Source organism: Vidua macroura, chromosome 2 (assembly GCF_024509145.1).
Source record: "Vidua macroura isolate BioBank_ID:100142 chromosome 2, ASM2450914v1, whole genome shotgun sequence".
NCBI classification, from domain to species: domain Eukaryota; kingdom Metazoa; phylum Chordata; class Aves; order Passeriformes; family Viduidae; genus Vidua; species Vidua macroura.
The window spans coordinates 26,552,277-26,566,118 of NC_071572.1; the positions used below are offsets into that span (position 1 = coordinate 26,552,277).

The window sequence follows — 13,842 nt, forward strand, 5'->3', positions numbered from 1 at the left end:
GTATTTTACTACCAGCAGTGACTTCAGTCCTGATACTGAAAACATTCATGAAAGTGAATAAACATGTTGACTAAACAGATACTGACTATAAAGTGGTGGTTACACAATCATTTCTGAGAGTAAGAAGATACTCCATACTTTTTTTTACAGAGAAATATCATCTTTAATATTACTACTGCCCTTTAAGTTTACATTGACAACAGAAAAATACCATTGAAAGGAGCACCACTTTCATTATTCATCCAGGGAAAGAAAAGGGCAATTAATATTTGTGTTTTAAATGCAGCTGTACAACAACAGATGCCCTGAGGTACTTTGCAGAGCACTGGGGAGGAACCACAACCACCCTCAAAAACACTTGGCAGTGTATCCAATTAAAATTGGGAAGTTCTTCCTGTCCTGATATTCTGGAAGTCAATTTAACTTCCCCATACAACAAATACCAAGCAGATCAAGACACCCTAGCCTGTGTTATGCATATCAGAATATAGAAGCAGCTGCACAATTCACCAACCATATTTGCAAAACTGATTAATTGGAAAGCACAGGCAAAGAAAAAAGGAAAACTTTGTATGCTAATGCTCTATACTTTTTTAGTACAAACATTTCTTAAAATTTGTTTTCTACCATGACTGAAAGAACACTTTGGTGGTTGTATTTTTGCATAGTGCATCAGAAACTTAAGAAAAAGGCTACCCCACCCAGCTGAAACCACAGCAGGAACTGATCAAATGCAAGGGTGTATGATGATGTGTGGGTTCAGCTCTTGGTTGCACACAGAAGCTGAACTTTATTGTATGTTTTAACATGCCTGTGGCTTAATACTCCCCACCCACAAAAACTGGCTTTTATTGTAAACTTGACTCTTTGGTTTTGTACTGTACATGAGATGCAAATGGCAATTAAGGGAGGCAATGATACAGTTGCCTAAGGGGAGAGGAACCAGAAAATCTCTGGCAGAGCACACTCAGAACCTTTTTATATGTGTATGTGTGAAGCAGGCAACATCTTCAAAGTGATACACAAAAACTAAAAGGTACTACTAGCAGCACTGAAGACCAAATGCTCCAGACTAATGGAACCAAATGCACCTGGTAAGCCCAGGGTGCATTTGATCCAAGAGCACAGTGGATTTAAATACAGTCTACAACTTCAGTTAAACACATGTTTCCTCACCCTAGCCTTGCAAATACTTCACTGTTTCTGCAAAGTATCCTCCAGGCCTGCAAATGACAGTTTCTACAACCATTGGGAAGCTCATGGTACAATTTTTAATAATGAAGCAAACTTTAAAGTCTCGTTCTATCTGTAACACAGGAGTCATTACAAAAAGCTGCAGCATAGTGTAACTTATAGCATGTCCCTTCTAAGAAAACACTTTCTCAGAAGTTTTGCTGGAATCTGCATGTATGGCATCTCTCTGTTCATCCATGTGACTACTTAGTGTGCACATCAATACTGCTCAAGAGTGGTATTCTAAAAGGGATAGCTGTATGGAACTGGAGATGAGGAACCTCCCAGTCCACTGTGCTAAAGTAGCTGACCCAAAACATTGTACAATAAAGGGGGCATAACTCTGCTGTGTTGTCCCTTTCACCTGGGAAAGCTGGCAAGCCATTTATCAGCTGCTCAGTTTTTTTTCAGCACATGCAAGTTTACAAACAGGTCCCCAGCACTTCCCTCTTAAATTCCTGTAAGAGGACCATTTTCCTGTAGATGCACACACAGCTCCACACCACGCTGCAGCTGAAGCAGTGGTGAAAATGGCTCCTAACTATCAGGTGCAAGTTTCACTCACCGCACCCCTTAAATAAGGCCTTCTATTTCCCAAACCAACAATAAGCTATCTTTCATTTAGAAAATTAAATCTGTGTAACTTTTTGGTTGTAGAAAGGAAAGCACCCATTCACTGTCTTTTACAGATCAGCTAATTCCTTGGAGGCTTGGACAATCACTGTGCTAGCAGGCTGCAGAAAAGCTGATGAAGCTGTTCAGAAGCAGAAAGTGACACCGCTGTCAACAGCATGAATCTCTCAGCTCCACAGGAATTGGAGCACTTCGTTCGCATGCACCAGCCACAGGTCTGCCCACGTCTCATTAGTGAATGTATTTCCCAGTCACAGCAGTTCTACTGAACCTTGTTCCTTGAAGACATTTAGCCTGATTTGTACTAACTACTCTCAAAATGACATAAATCTATGATGGCTCTGTCTGCAGAGGTATGTTTATATTTCAGAGCTCTGGCTGATTCAGTCATTTCCCAAGCTCTGCTCTTACCAGCACAGAATTCATTTTGCTCTGAGTTAGCAGAACAACTGGGGCATGGGCTTGAGTTCAGGTTTTACTTTTGCTGGTACTTGCACACAACCCAGCTCTCGCATAAAGGCAAGCCAAGCAAGCCTCCAGCCCCCCTCTCTCTCAACTCCAGCTGGAAGATGCTTTGTTTCTCTCCTTCCTCTCCCAGTATGGCACCACCTGCCAAGTTCAATGTTTAAATACCAAGCATTCACTGTTTCTGCAGCACACAGAAGGCTGAGGAATCAGGTGAAGGTTTCGTGGCTTACAGTCTGAATTCCTGGACTACATTCTCATTAAAAACTTCTCACTGACAGGCTCCTCCAGAACTGCCTATGTTAAAATAAGGAAGCCCATTTTAGTTTATTACAGACAGAGGTGTTACAGACAACTCAGTGCAGTTTCAACACTCGGTCTCATAGGATCTCTGCCCCTCTAACTGTGCCCATGCAGCAACTCCACAGAGTCTCATGGAGCCAGGAAGCAGGCTCCACAAAAGCTCACTGCGAGCAGGGCAGCTAGATCCTAGGATGAGATGTGCTGGGTTAGCAGAGCAAAGATCACCTTAGAAAGCTATCCTGACCTACCCTCATGGCTTCCAGCCCTCCAGGCACTACAGAAAGCACTCCTACCAATCAGGAACTTGTTAAATCTGTTCCTTGTATCCAAACACGTGACATCAACAAGAGCATGTTTCTGCTGGTATGACAGACTTTACATTAGTCAGTACAACTACTGACTTCTAGGCAAAGACGGTGGTTTGTAGGAGAGGGAAGACAACAATGTCAAGAATGACACATGCACTTAAGATCTGCAGAGTGCAACGGCTCTTGCATGGCTCCTCTCTCCCCAGCTTCCCTTCCTGATGTGGCTGTGGCCCAGAACTGATATGAGAAACCACATCCCTAGGTGCCATCCCTATGCCAGCAAGAATTTCTAATGCAAATGTGACCTGAATGATGCAAGCCATATGAGCAGAAAGGGCTTTTCAATCCATGCCAACTGCACTGTGCTACTCTAGCTTCATAATTACAGATACTTTCTTGAGCTATCTACTGAAATAGAACAGTCAAGCATAGACCAGGACTATGATATCCAAGAGAAAAAGAGAATGATACACATACTTTAGAAGAGAAAATGAAAAGTTTCAAGAGAGATCTAAATTATAAACACATGCACATATATGTATGGACACACCACAATTAGAGCTACTCTTGCCAGAAAGAACCAAAATGAGGACTTTCACATAAGTTATACTTTATCTTAACTGGACTTGTTGAAAATGCTCTGTATTAAATAAAGCTATAGAGGTTTTACCCACTTGGAGAAAAGGCACTAGTATTGCAGCAGACTGGTAGACAGCCAGAACAACCAGTTTAAGTGTATTTTTCCTCTACAGTTTTCAGTATTCCTAAGGAGATAACCTTCCTCCCAGTGACTGGGAAAGACAGGGTGGAGCAGCTATAAAAACACAGACTAAGAAAAAAATATAACTTCTCTGCATGTTTGGTTTGTTCGGGATTTTTGAACTCATTTTTAAATGTGCTTTTTTCAAAACTCTAGTGGGGTGAGTTGTGATTAAATGCAAAGCCTGTTGCTCAGAAGTGCCCAACATGAAGCTTTTCCTACAGAGCACCTGAGGTGAAAGCAGGATACTGCTCCTTCAGCAGACAGCCAGTCTGAGCCCGGGTACTTCTTTCCCCCACACCATGCTTTGAAACAGTCTTCAAAGATGACAGCTGGCACAACACAGAGCAGGATGCCGTGCCAGCTATCCACAGTATAGCATTTCAGCTTATCACCCGCTCCTTTGAAATACCAACCTCAAAATAAAACACTTCATCAAAATGTGGATTGTTGGTCTTCTTTTTAACTTTAGTCTTTTTGGCTTCTGATCTGAATTAAGGAAACAAAAACAAAAAAGGGTAAGAAACAACATTCGTAGAAGTGTGATCCTAGAACAGAGCCACTGAGGAGGAAATAGGCATCCACTTGATTTATCTGATAAAACTGGAATGCCATGTGGCTCCAGCACAGCAAGGCACAGACACTTGCACACGCTGAAGAGAGATTCAATGCATTCCTAGTTCTCTAAAGTGGCAGTAATCACATTTTGTTATCCTATTTTAAACACAATTCTTTGAACCCTTATTCTATCACTTGCTTGACATAGTAGAGTCTTTTATCTGTACAAACTGGCAAGAATTGGGCTCTGAGCAGCAACATTTGGAGGATGGTCTCAGTCTTGATGTGACTCAGAAATTCCTCATACTCTAAAAACACAGGAGACAAAGACTAGCATAGCTATTTCTGTGATATTTTGTAATTCTGGTCTGAAAAATCAATCACTGCTTTTCAGTGACAATCAAAAAATCCAGAGTGGTTTCTTCAATAAGACTGTTTTTATTACTGTACAAGCATCCCTTTCCCTGCAGCACCAGCAGCACTTAGTTAATACAGTGGTGAATTATTATGACCAGTGCTGAGCAGAAGTCTCTACTTCTACTGTCCCGTAGGTGTAAGATGTGGCAGACCTCCTCCCAACCACTCAGCAGGCCTGACCAAGCTCTGCACTGCCCATTCATCCCCTATGGGCCGTGCCATCTGCCTGTGCCTGCTTCTGAGAAAACAAGACATCGACTGCTGGGTTCAAGCCAGCCAATGCATTTCTCACAGGCCAGCCAACAGCTGTTTGATGGCTTCCAAATGCTTGATTTGTTCTCACTACCTACAAGAGAAAAGCTGTATGCTGTCCTCTGTCACCAATCTTACCCTACAGCTCTGCAGGCATAGATAAAACAGATGCAGATGGAGAGGCACATCAGCCATGTGGAAAACTGACCTACTAATCATTTCATCCCAGAATCTATCGTTCATTTCTCATGCACCAAAGCTGCTTAGATTGCTTGTAACTGCTTATATTCACTGGACAACTCTGTGTATTTCACAGAGGTCAAGGGAAGCTGGATCTAATTCCCAGTGCTGCTCCAGACTTCCCGTGTGAGTTTAAATGGGCCTGTCCACCAATATACAATGTTTTTCCATCAGGCACAGAAAGAGTTTCTGTCAGGAAGTCTGATGACTCTAAGTACAAATCACACAATAAACAGCGGCATGTTTGTTGAATTTTTTATACTTGTCATTGCATAATTGCAGCTGAATAAAGCAGCTTTCCTACTCTAAAATGAGAGGCACTGGGAAATCCAGAGAGGAGAATGATGTACAGATTAAGAATATCCCACTATTCCTAGGAGAAGCTGAGAGATAAGAGACACTAATCTCCTCCAGGACACAGGACAGATTGCCAACCCCATCTCATCAGTCACACTTGCCAATCAGCCTCTTTACTGATAAACCCATCTGGGAGGGGACTGGGAAGCAGGATGTAGAACGGGAGGTGATTAAGGCAGCACAATTATTGAGCAATTACAAAGCAGTGAATGGGAATAAGCTGCATGCTGCTTGCTGGAGATAGGAAGGAAGCTCTCTCCCCTCACCAAAACCCAGATAGGAATAGGATAAGGCTTATCCTATTTCTTATTCTGAAGGAAGTACATATTCTGCTCCTTATTCAGAAGGGAGTACATTATCAATAGTCATACATTATCCAGACTGGGGGGCATAGGGAAGCAGACAAAGGCAAATTCAGACATTCAAGAGTTAGTCAATCTCCTTACAGTTTCAATAATAGCCACCCAGCCAGTCATTTGAAACAAGTTACAGCGTTAAAATGAAGTGTACAAGTCAAATATACCAGTCCATTAATAGAGATAAAGCACAATACAATAAAGACAAAGAAGCAGAATACAGAGAGGCTCAAAGACTCCTCTGCATGCAAGGTAAATATTTGTCAAAAATGCTTATTATTTATAGTATTTTCAATAAATTGTTGTAAAACAATTAATAATCCATGCTACCAAATCTGATTCTTTGAGGTCACAGCAGAGCTGTTTTGTTTCTAAAATGACACAGACATAAAAGATGACTAGATAAGGAGAAAAAAAAACAGTGACATCCAACAGCACAGGAAATTTTTACAACAGATGGGAAAATTGAATCCCAAATTTAAACTTTAGAGTATTATGCAGAATCTCAACACTAAAACCTCATTCCAAATTTTATCTATGATATTATGTCTGCATATGTCAAATTACAGGACTAAGCCATTGAGGGTTTTTGACACACACATTAATTTGTCACACCTTTAAAGTGAAGACACACTAAATATTCACATGCAAACATGCATACTCGGCAAGATGTCGATGTATTCACATTTCTCTTCCACCCTGCCCAAAATTAGGCAATGAATTTGCTCAAAAACTGGCCTCCAACTGTGAGGTGAGAAGATGCATAAATTAAGACTAACCACAAATTATATACTCTAGGATATTCAAATTATTCAGAGATTATTCAGATCTTTACATAAATCAAAACTGAAACGAGTCTCAAATTACTTACTCTAGCATAATTCAGCAGCTCATACACACACCCACCTCAACATTTAACATATTTTAGCAGTGTCTAAATACTCCCAGCTGTCCACTGGAGAAAGTGAATTTCTAATAGACAAAGGAAACAGAAACCATCCTTATAAAATGGAAGCTCTTGAATGTGCAATACTTGCCTGGAGGGTCCTGCTAAGGTAACGGTGGCGTAGGGATCACATTGCCCGTTCACAATGGGCAGCCCTTGGCACTCCAAAACTCTAGAAAAGAAGAAAATGAAGACAAATAAATTAATTAAATGGAAAGAAGCTGGAGTGAAAATATAAGTGAAGCCATTTCATAGGGTTTTTTTCGCAATACTTTTCACTAGGGAACTGAAATGTCACTAAGCAGAAACATTTAATTTATACTTGAACTTGACAACACATTTTGTTCTTAAATACTAACATTAATAAGGGTCAAAATACTGTTAAATTACTGAGAAACCTTAACTCAAAGGATTTCTATTATGCAAGCACAGAAATTTAAGGTTCATGAAGTAGGAGTCTGCTGTCAAGATGGGAGCTGTCAGCACTTTAAAATTCTGTGACAACTTATTCACTAAAATACATAACCAGAATTTATTCTGTAAGAGAAATGTAAGAAAAACCCCACACAGACAGATCCCAGAAGCAGTTCAGTAATTTCTCAGAATAGCATTCTTGAAGACCTCAGTGCTTTTGCAAAACTTGGCATGGGCTTATTTATAAAGTTGTGTTAATTACAGACCAAGACATATGACACAGCCATCCTTCTCCATGTTCAGCAGCTCTGTACTCAAGTAGTAACAAAGACATTGGAGGGAAAAAAATGGAACAAATTGGGGTTTGCTGCACACAATGGTGGGAAAGCTGCACTTCCGCACTCTCATTTCAACATCTCTTTGGGAGAGAAAAAAAGAAGAAAAAACCCAACAAAAAAAACCAACTACCTCCAAAAATTGAAAAAAAAAAAAAAAATGCTGCACGTTTCAGAAGTTAAAACCTACTGAGGAATGCAGCACCAGCTCGAAACAAAGACAGATAAGCCAGTTTCCAGAACTCTCCCTCCAGCAACAAGTTCTGCTTCCAACAGGTAACCTGCTGGGCTAATAAAGTATTTGCACAATTTTAACCGCAAAGTTTCAGCGAAGACAAACCATGACAAACTCATGTAGCAAGTACTACTCACTTGCTCTCTGGGCAAGTAAGTAGTACTATCATTGCAATGTGAAATATCATGCAAAATTCTGGGTGCTATAACATCACATGCAAAGTAATAGCCATTTTAGCCATTTTTACTGTTTTCAGTGATGGCAATGTCAATGCAAAAGAATATAAAGATGAGCAATAGAGAAAAATTCAGTAACAGATAGTGCTCCACAATTTCATCCACAAGGCAAGTTATTTGGTAACATATAGTGTAGACTTCAAATAAGTTTAGCTGCAGGTCTATTATTACTTACTCTCCATAAAGGGAGGAAAAAAAGTAATATTCTGTATCAATACAGCAATCATTTTTGTACCAGAGAAGGTACAACCTAGATATGTTGACACAGCACCACAATTAGAAGACTAAAAATCATACTAAGAGGCACACATGGGTAGCTGAAATTGCACAGGACATGTGCTGCTTTTATCTCTGGACTTCTATTATTTCACTACGAGTTTACCATCTACAGAGACAGAATATAGAAGCCTCCGAAGGCACCTAGTTTAAGCACATATCTGATATTGCAGAGTGCTACGACACAAACAGTGAAATTCAAGCCACAAATTCTATCTCAGCACCAGCTGGAAATACATGGTGTAAGCTTCAGGAACCCTCAGCATCAAGCAACACACAAAACACATGATTTGGTTGCCTCAATGCCATGCATACAGTGACATTTGAGATGACTTTGTTTCTTCCACCATCTCTTGATGCTGCTCCACAGAGGCAGAAGGTACCCATGAAACACATAAATTTGACAGCTCCACATCACTCAGAGGCCTTATAAATAGACCAGATACCTGTTTTCAAGCAATCAAATACTACTCCAAATTCAACTAGCTTACCTCACAGAGAAAGTGTAGAATAGGTTTTTTTTTGCAAATGTAATAATACAAATACTCCAAATTGTAATGGAGATGCCACTTTTTAAATTTTAAAGGGGCAGATGTGAACAGAAAGAACATTATGGGGAACTTTACACTGCAGCCTTCTGACAGAGTATCTGTCAGTGCAGGAGGAAAAACCAGTAAGTACCAGTGGAAAGTTCTTATGGAGAGGCAGGTCCAGCTTGATTTTCTTACAAGTAAAGGACAAGCTATTTTCCTTCCAGTAGTCTTTACACTAGGTAGGACCACATTCACAGCAGAAACACTTGGCCAGTGAGCTAGAGCAGGACTGCTGGTAATTCTTTTAGGATGGCAGATATGGCTTGAACACATTCCTATTCAGCAGTACAACTGTACACCAAGTGTCAGTGTCAAACCAAACTCCTGTGTTCCAGTGCTTTCTTAAAGCAGTCTGGAAGTTTTCTTAAAATGAAATAGTAACTCAATGGCTTTATAGCAGTCAGCCAATTTTCTGCTGCTGATGAATGGATTCCAAGCAAGCTCTCATCCATAAGAGAAGAACTATGTGAAATTTAAACAGTCAGAGCATGTGGCCAGAGAGACTATGACTCCTGTTTTAGTAAAAGCAGTTCTTTCCAGAGTACGCAGAAAATAGAAAGTGATCCTAGAGAGAGCATAATCTACACTTGAGGACATACAGAGTTTGCAAATCACTACACAAACAAAACAGAAAATTAAAAAATCACAGATTAATTTGAATGATGATAAGTGTGAACGCATCCAAACAAAAAATACATATATCCTAACTGTACACATGTACAATGACAGGATCTATTCTAATATTGCCATATAGAAGAACTGAAGGTTTTTCTTGTGGGTAGCCCTGTGTTATCACATTCATCATCAGCAATGGTTAAAAAGGCAAGCAGTATCACCAGCTGGTTGGAGAGAACAGAGCAATCTACATCACTGGGCACCTATAATTTGAATTGTGTGTGCTCTCCAGAACACATGGACAAGAACAACAGATGGCTTCCAACCACTCACAGCTCTCCCAGGTCTATACTCTCCAGCTCAGAAAACAGAAGTTATCCATCCGCAAACAGCTTACAAAATCATGAATGGTGTGAAGAACATTTCCTCACAAAATAAGAATTATGGGGCACACAATGAAATTACCCGACAGAAGGTTTAAAAATAAACACAAGGAAGTACTTTTTCTACACAATGAAATTGCAAAACTTAATGCCATGCGGTGTCGAGGAGGCTGAAAGAATACATGGATTAAAATCAGCACTACAGAAACTCATGGAGTATAGTTTGTAGGCAGCTATTAAAGCTTAATGGTCCAGAAGCCTCCTTCAGCTCAGGAAATCCCAAATTGGTGATCAGGAAGGGTACAACACTGGAGCAATCATACCTCTTGAAGTATCACTCACCAGAGAGCATCAGTACTAGGCTAGTACTAGAGGGGCATTTTACACAGTAGGGTAGTTATTCTGTTCTCTGGGGGAAAAAAGCAAAGACAAAAGGAAAAAAAGAATAAAAGAAAATACAGATGTTCTTGTGCAGTCATGATGACTTAAGAGTAAGATGCTTCTTTGTGTGCTTCTGGAATAAGAAAAGCAAAAACAACCTTGAAAGAAACAAAATGTGGGAAAACAGGAAGCAGGCACCAACAGACTGTATCACAAGCCTTTCAGGTAATTTAAAAGCAGTTATTGTTTAAGAATGTTGAAGAAATCAGGCAAAAGACTGGAGACTTAGGATTCTGAAGAAGGAAAGCAATGTTTGGAGAGATGTTTATTCTGGTTCGTGTCTCTTATAAAGCATTATGAGGAGAAACAATGAAATTCAACAATGTACAGGTCTGTTTGACTCATGTTAGGATACTCTCCTTAGCTACAGGACACTGCAATGTTAGGGCTGCTTTTGTGACAGTCATTTTCTTCAATCATGGGAAAGTTGATAAGACATTTAACACTCGTCTCTCCCAGCCTGGTACCAAAACACTGGCTTTACTTGGCAAGCAGGGAAAGAGGTAGAACAAAATGTCAGCTACTCAATCTCAATTATGCCACAAGGCCATCACATTATTTAGACTGACAGTTCATATCTGGATTAGATGAAAAAGAAAAAAAATGTGTAATAAAGGTATGATCTTGGGAAAGAGGGTCATAGTGGGAAGCAATGAACAAAGCCAGTAAAAATAAAATGCCCTTGCTCTGGTCATCTGCAGAATTAACTTAACTTACATGTACTAGAATAATGAAAAAAAAAAAAAAAACAAAACCAAAACCCTGACCATCAAGATTATTCAAGAATTACAAGTCAACTCATCAGACCCCAGAGAAAAAAAAAAATGTCTGGTGGCTGCCAGAATCTTGTCTACCCAACTGGTAATTTCTCACCATTAGCTGTCTGGAGCCCAGCTGGGGCAGAATGAGCCACCCCTCACAGCTTGCCTGGCTGGGCAAAGCTAAGGTTAGTGCTGGGTCATATGAGAAAACTCTCAATGCAGCTGCCTCACTGCATTTTGCTTGTGGTTTATAAAATTAATAGGTTTCAAGAAACAAAGCAGTTCAGTTTTCAATGTGGTTCATGACCAAACCTTCAGAAGAGTAAATAAGCTATGGAAAATTCCCAGTCGGTAAGAGAAAACCTCAAAAACCTAAACATATCATAAGCATGCCCTTGTGTCTACAGAAGCTGAGAGGGTGGCAGGAGCAGAAGGTCTTGAAAAAAATAGATTTTTCAACAAAGACTAAGTAGCTCATATCTGACAGTACAGGCATTTCCTCTGCCTCTGGGTTGCCAACTCAACGCTGTAGACTGTAATCTCTGACACAGCCCCTACACAAACATACTCAAAATCAGGCTTAACACAGGTGAGCAACATCACAATGATCCAAGCCCACAGGCATTCCATGCTCCTTCCCTGGAACTCCAAAAATTGTTTCGAAATTACAGGCCTTGTTATTAGTTCAAGATGCACATGTGTCATCAGTCTCCTCGTGTGTCAGAACGGACAACCAAGACAAAAACAGACAAAAAACCAAAAAAAAAAAACCAACAAAAAAAAAAAAACAAACAAAAAAAAAAACAAACCAACAAAAAAAAAAAAAACAAACCAAAAAACCCAAAAAAACCAAAACCCCCCCCCAAAAAAACCAAAAACCAACCAAAAAACCAAACAAACAAAAAACAACAACAAAAAAAAAAAAAAAAAAACCAAAAAAAAAAAAAAAAACAAAAAAAAAAAAAAAAAAAAAAAAAAAAAAACAAAAAAACGGAAGGGACACAGCTGCTCTTAAAACTTGTATGTGTATTTAGAGTTTTTCCAGAATAAATCACCTCCAGTCTACCAAGTCAGGCACAGTTGTTTCCTCACTTTCAGCTTAGGGTAGGGACCAGCACACCATTCCCATTCTCCTTCTCAAATCAGACTGTTTTCTCACTGTGATTCCTCAAGAGAAAAATAAATACATCATTTTTACAATAGAATTGCTTTCTATCGCTGTACCACATATTGTAATTGCTTGGTTTCTGATATCAATATAGATACTTAGCAAGCTTCCTTAGCTATCTTACCATTCCTCTATTTCCAGCCTTCACTTGTTCCACCTCTCTTTATTTCTTTATCTTGAGACTCCATTCCATCTCATATGCATTTTTTTCTGGCCATACTCACATTCTGCTCTGCATCATTTTAAAGACAAGAGACTTCCTCCCTTCTTGCTCTAGTGATCTAAGGATTACTTGAACACTCAGTACTTTGTGAGGTAAGCCTGACCAGACAAGTACCAACTTAAAAGCAAACTTGTGGTAGATTTGTCAGAACTGTCATCAAAACAATGCATCTTTGGCTTATGCTGAGTACTTGTTTGGTAAAGTACATTTCCCAGTGCTGGGTATATGACTTAGCTTCTTAAGTCTCTCTAGATCTCTCGCTCTCTTTTTTTCTTTCCCCTTCCCAATTTTTCTTTTCTACTCACTAGAGTCATCTTGTAACATCTCCTAAGTACTTTGTCTTGCAGGGGTAACAGAACGCCTCTAAATGGTCTCTCCTTGTGACTGGGCTTCTCATGGCACATAAAATAAGGCTATTACTCTGTAATTTCATAATAGAGCAGTCCAGTCTTTTTGCCTAGTCTAACAGCATAGAGGTGGTGTCCCTTTCTTGCAATGTTCAGTTCATTCCTGAATGCTCTTTTATTTTGGTGCAGCTTTGCACCACATTCCCTTTGCATTCTCATTCCCAGTAGTTTAGGAGGAACTTTGCTGTAATGCTGCATGATATACTTTCATGTACACCTTGGCCAACCTCACATCTAGGTGGGCACATGGCAGCTGCTCTCAGACCAGTGAACTGACTTACACCTTCCACTGCAAGCAGGAATTATTACCAGGCCTCCTCCTTATTCCCTTTATTACAGCTTTACTAAACCAGTTATATTCACAGGTTTCAGAGGAGCTTTGTCTGAATGTTTCGGACAAAGTACATTCACAACTAATAAGCAGAAAGGTGCCATGTCTAGCTCAGAAATTCCCTGAATCATAAATTTTCAGAGGCCAGGAGAGTGTGTCACTGTATGACTGCTCTTATAATTCTTCATCTCCTAGACAGACTCAGAGTCAGCATCCTGGGCTGAGTCTGACCAAATGCTACATCTGTTTGTGCACCTTGAGACAAGCCTTGCACTTCCCCTTCACTTCCACAAAGTAATCTACTGGATGCCCACTGAGCATTTAACATACACACACAACCCTTTGTTGTCAAGAGGCTGACGAAGTGGCCAGTTTCTTCTGGAATAAGACAAAAATTCTTACAGTTTGCTCAATCCTGGTTTTAAATCCTCTTTGCCTTCATCATCAAAAACACTAAATTATTATGTCCCATCCCTCTTAAAACTTCTTTACCAATCCATATTCTGACTTTAACTTGCCCCTGTCCCCAGGGAATAAGGAGGCTAAGTATATGGAATACACATATTGAATCAAGTCCTTGTCCTCTGGATGACCAT

At 39.9% G+C, this 13,842-nt stretch overlaps 1 protein-coding gene across 1 annotated transcript in view; it reads right to left on the bottom strand.

Moving 5' to 3' along the window:
- RASA3 (RAS p21 protein activator 3) overlaps positions 1–13,842 on the bottom strand; it is a 128,813-nt gene that overhangs the window by 27,503 nt on the left and 87,468 nt on the right. The window contains exons 6-7 of the mRNA XM_053971269.1: positions 6,920–7,000; positions 4,119–4,191 (exon numbers count right to left, since the gene is read on the bottom strand). Coding sequence (XP_053827244.1) covers positions 4,119–4,191; positions 6,920–7,000 — 154 coding nt within the window. The remainder of the gene's footprint in view (positions 1–4,118; positions 4,192–6,919; positions 7,001–13,842) is intronic.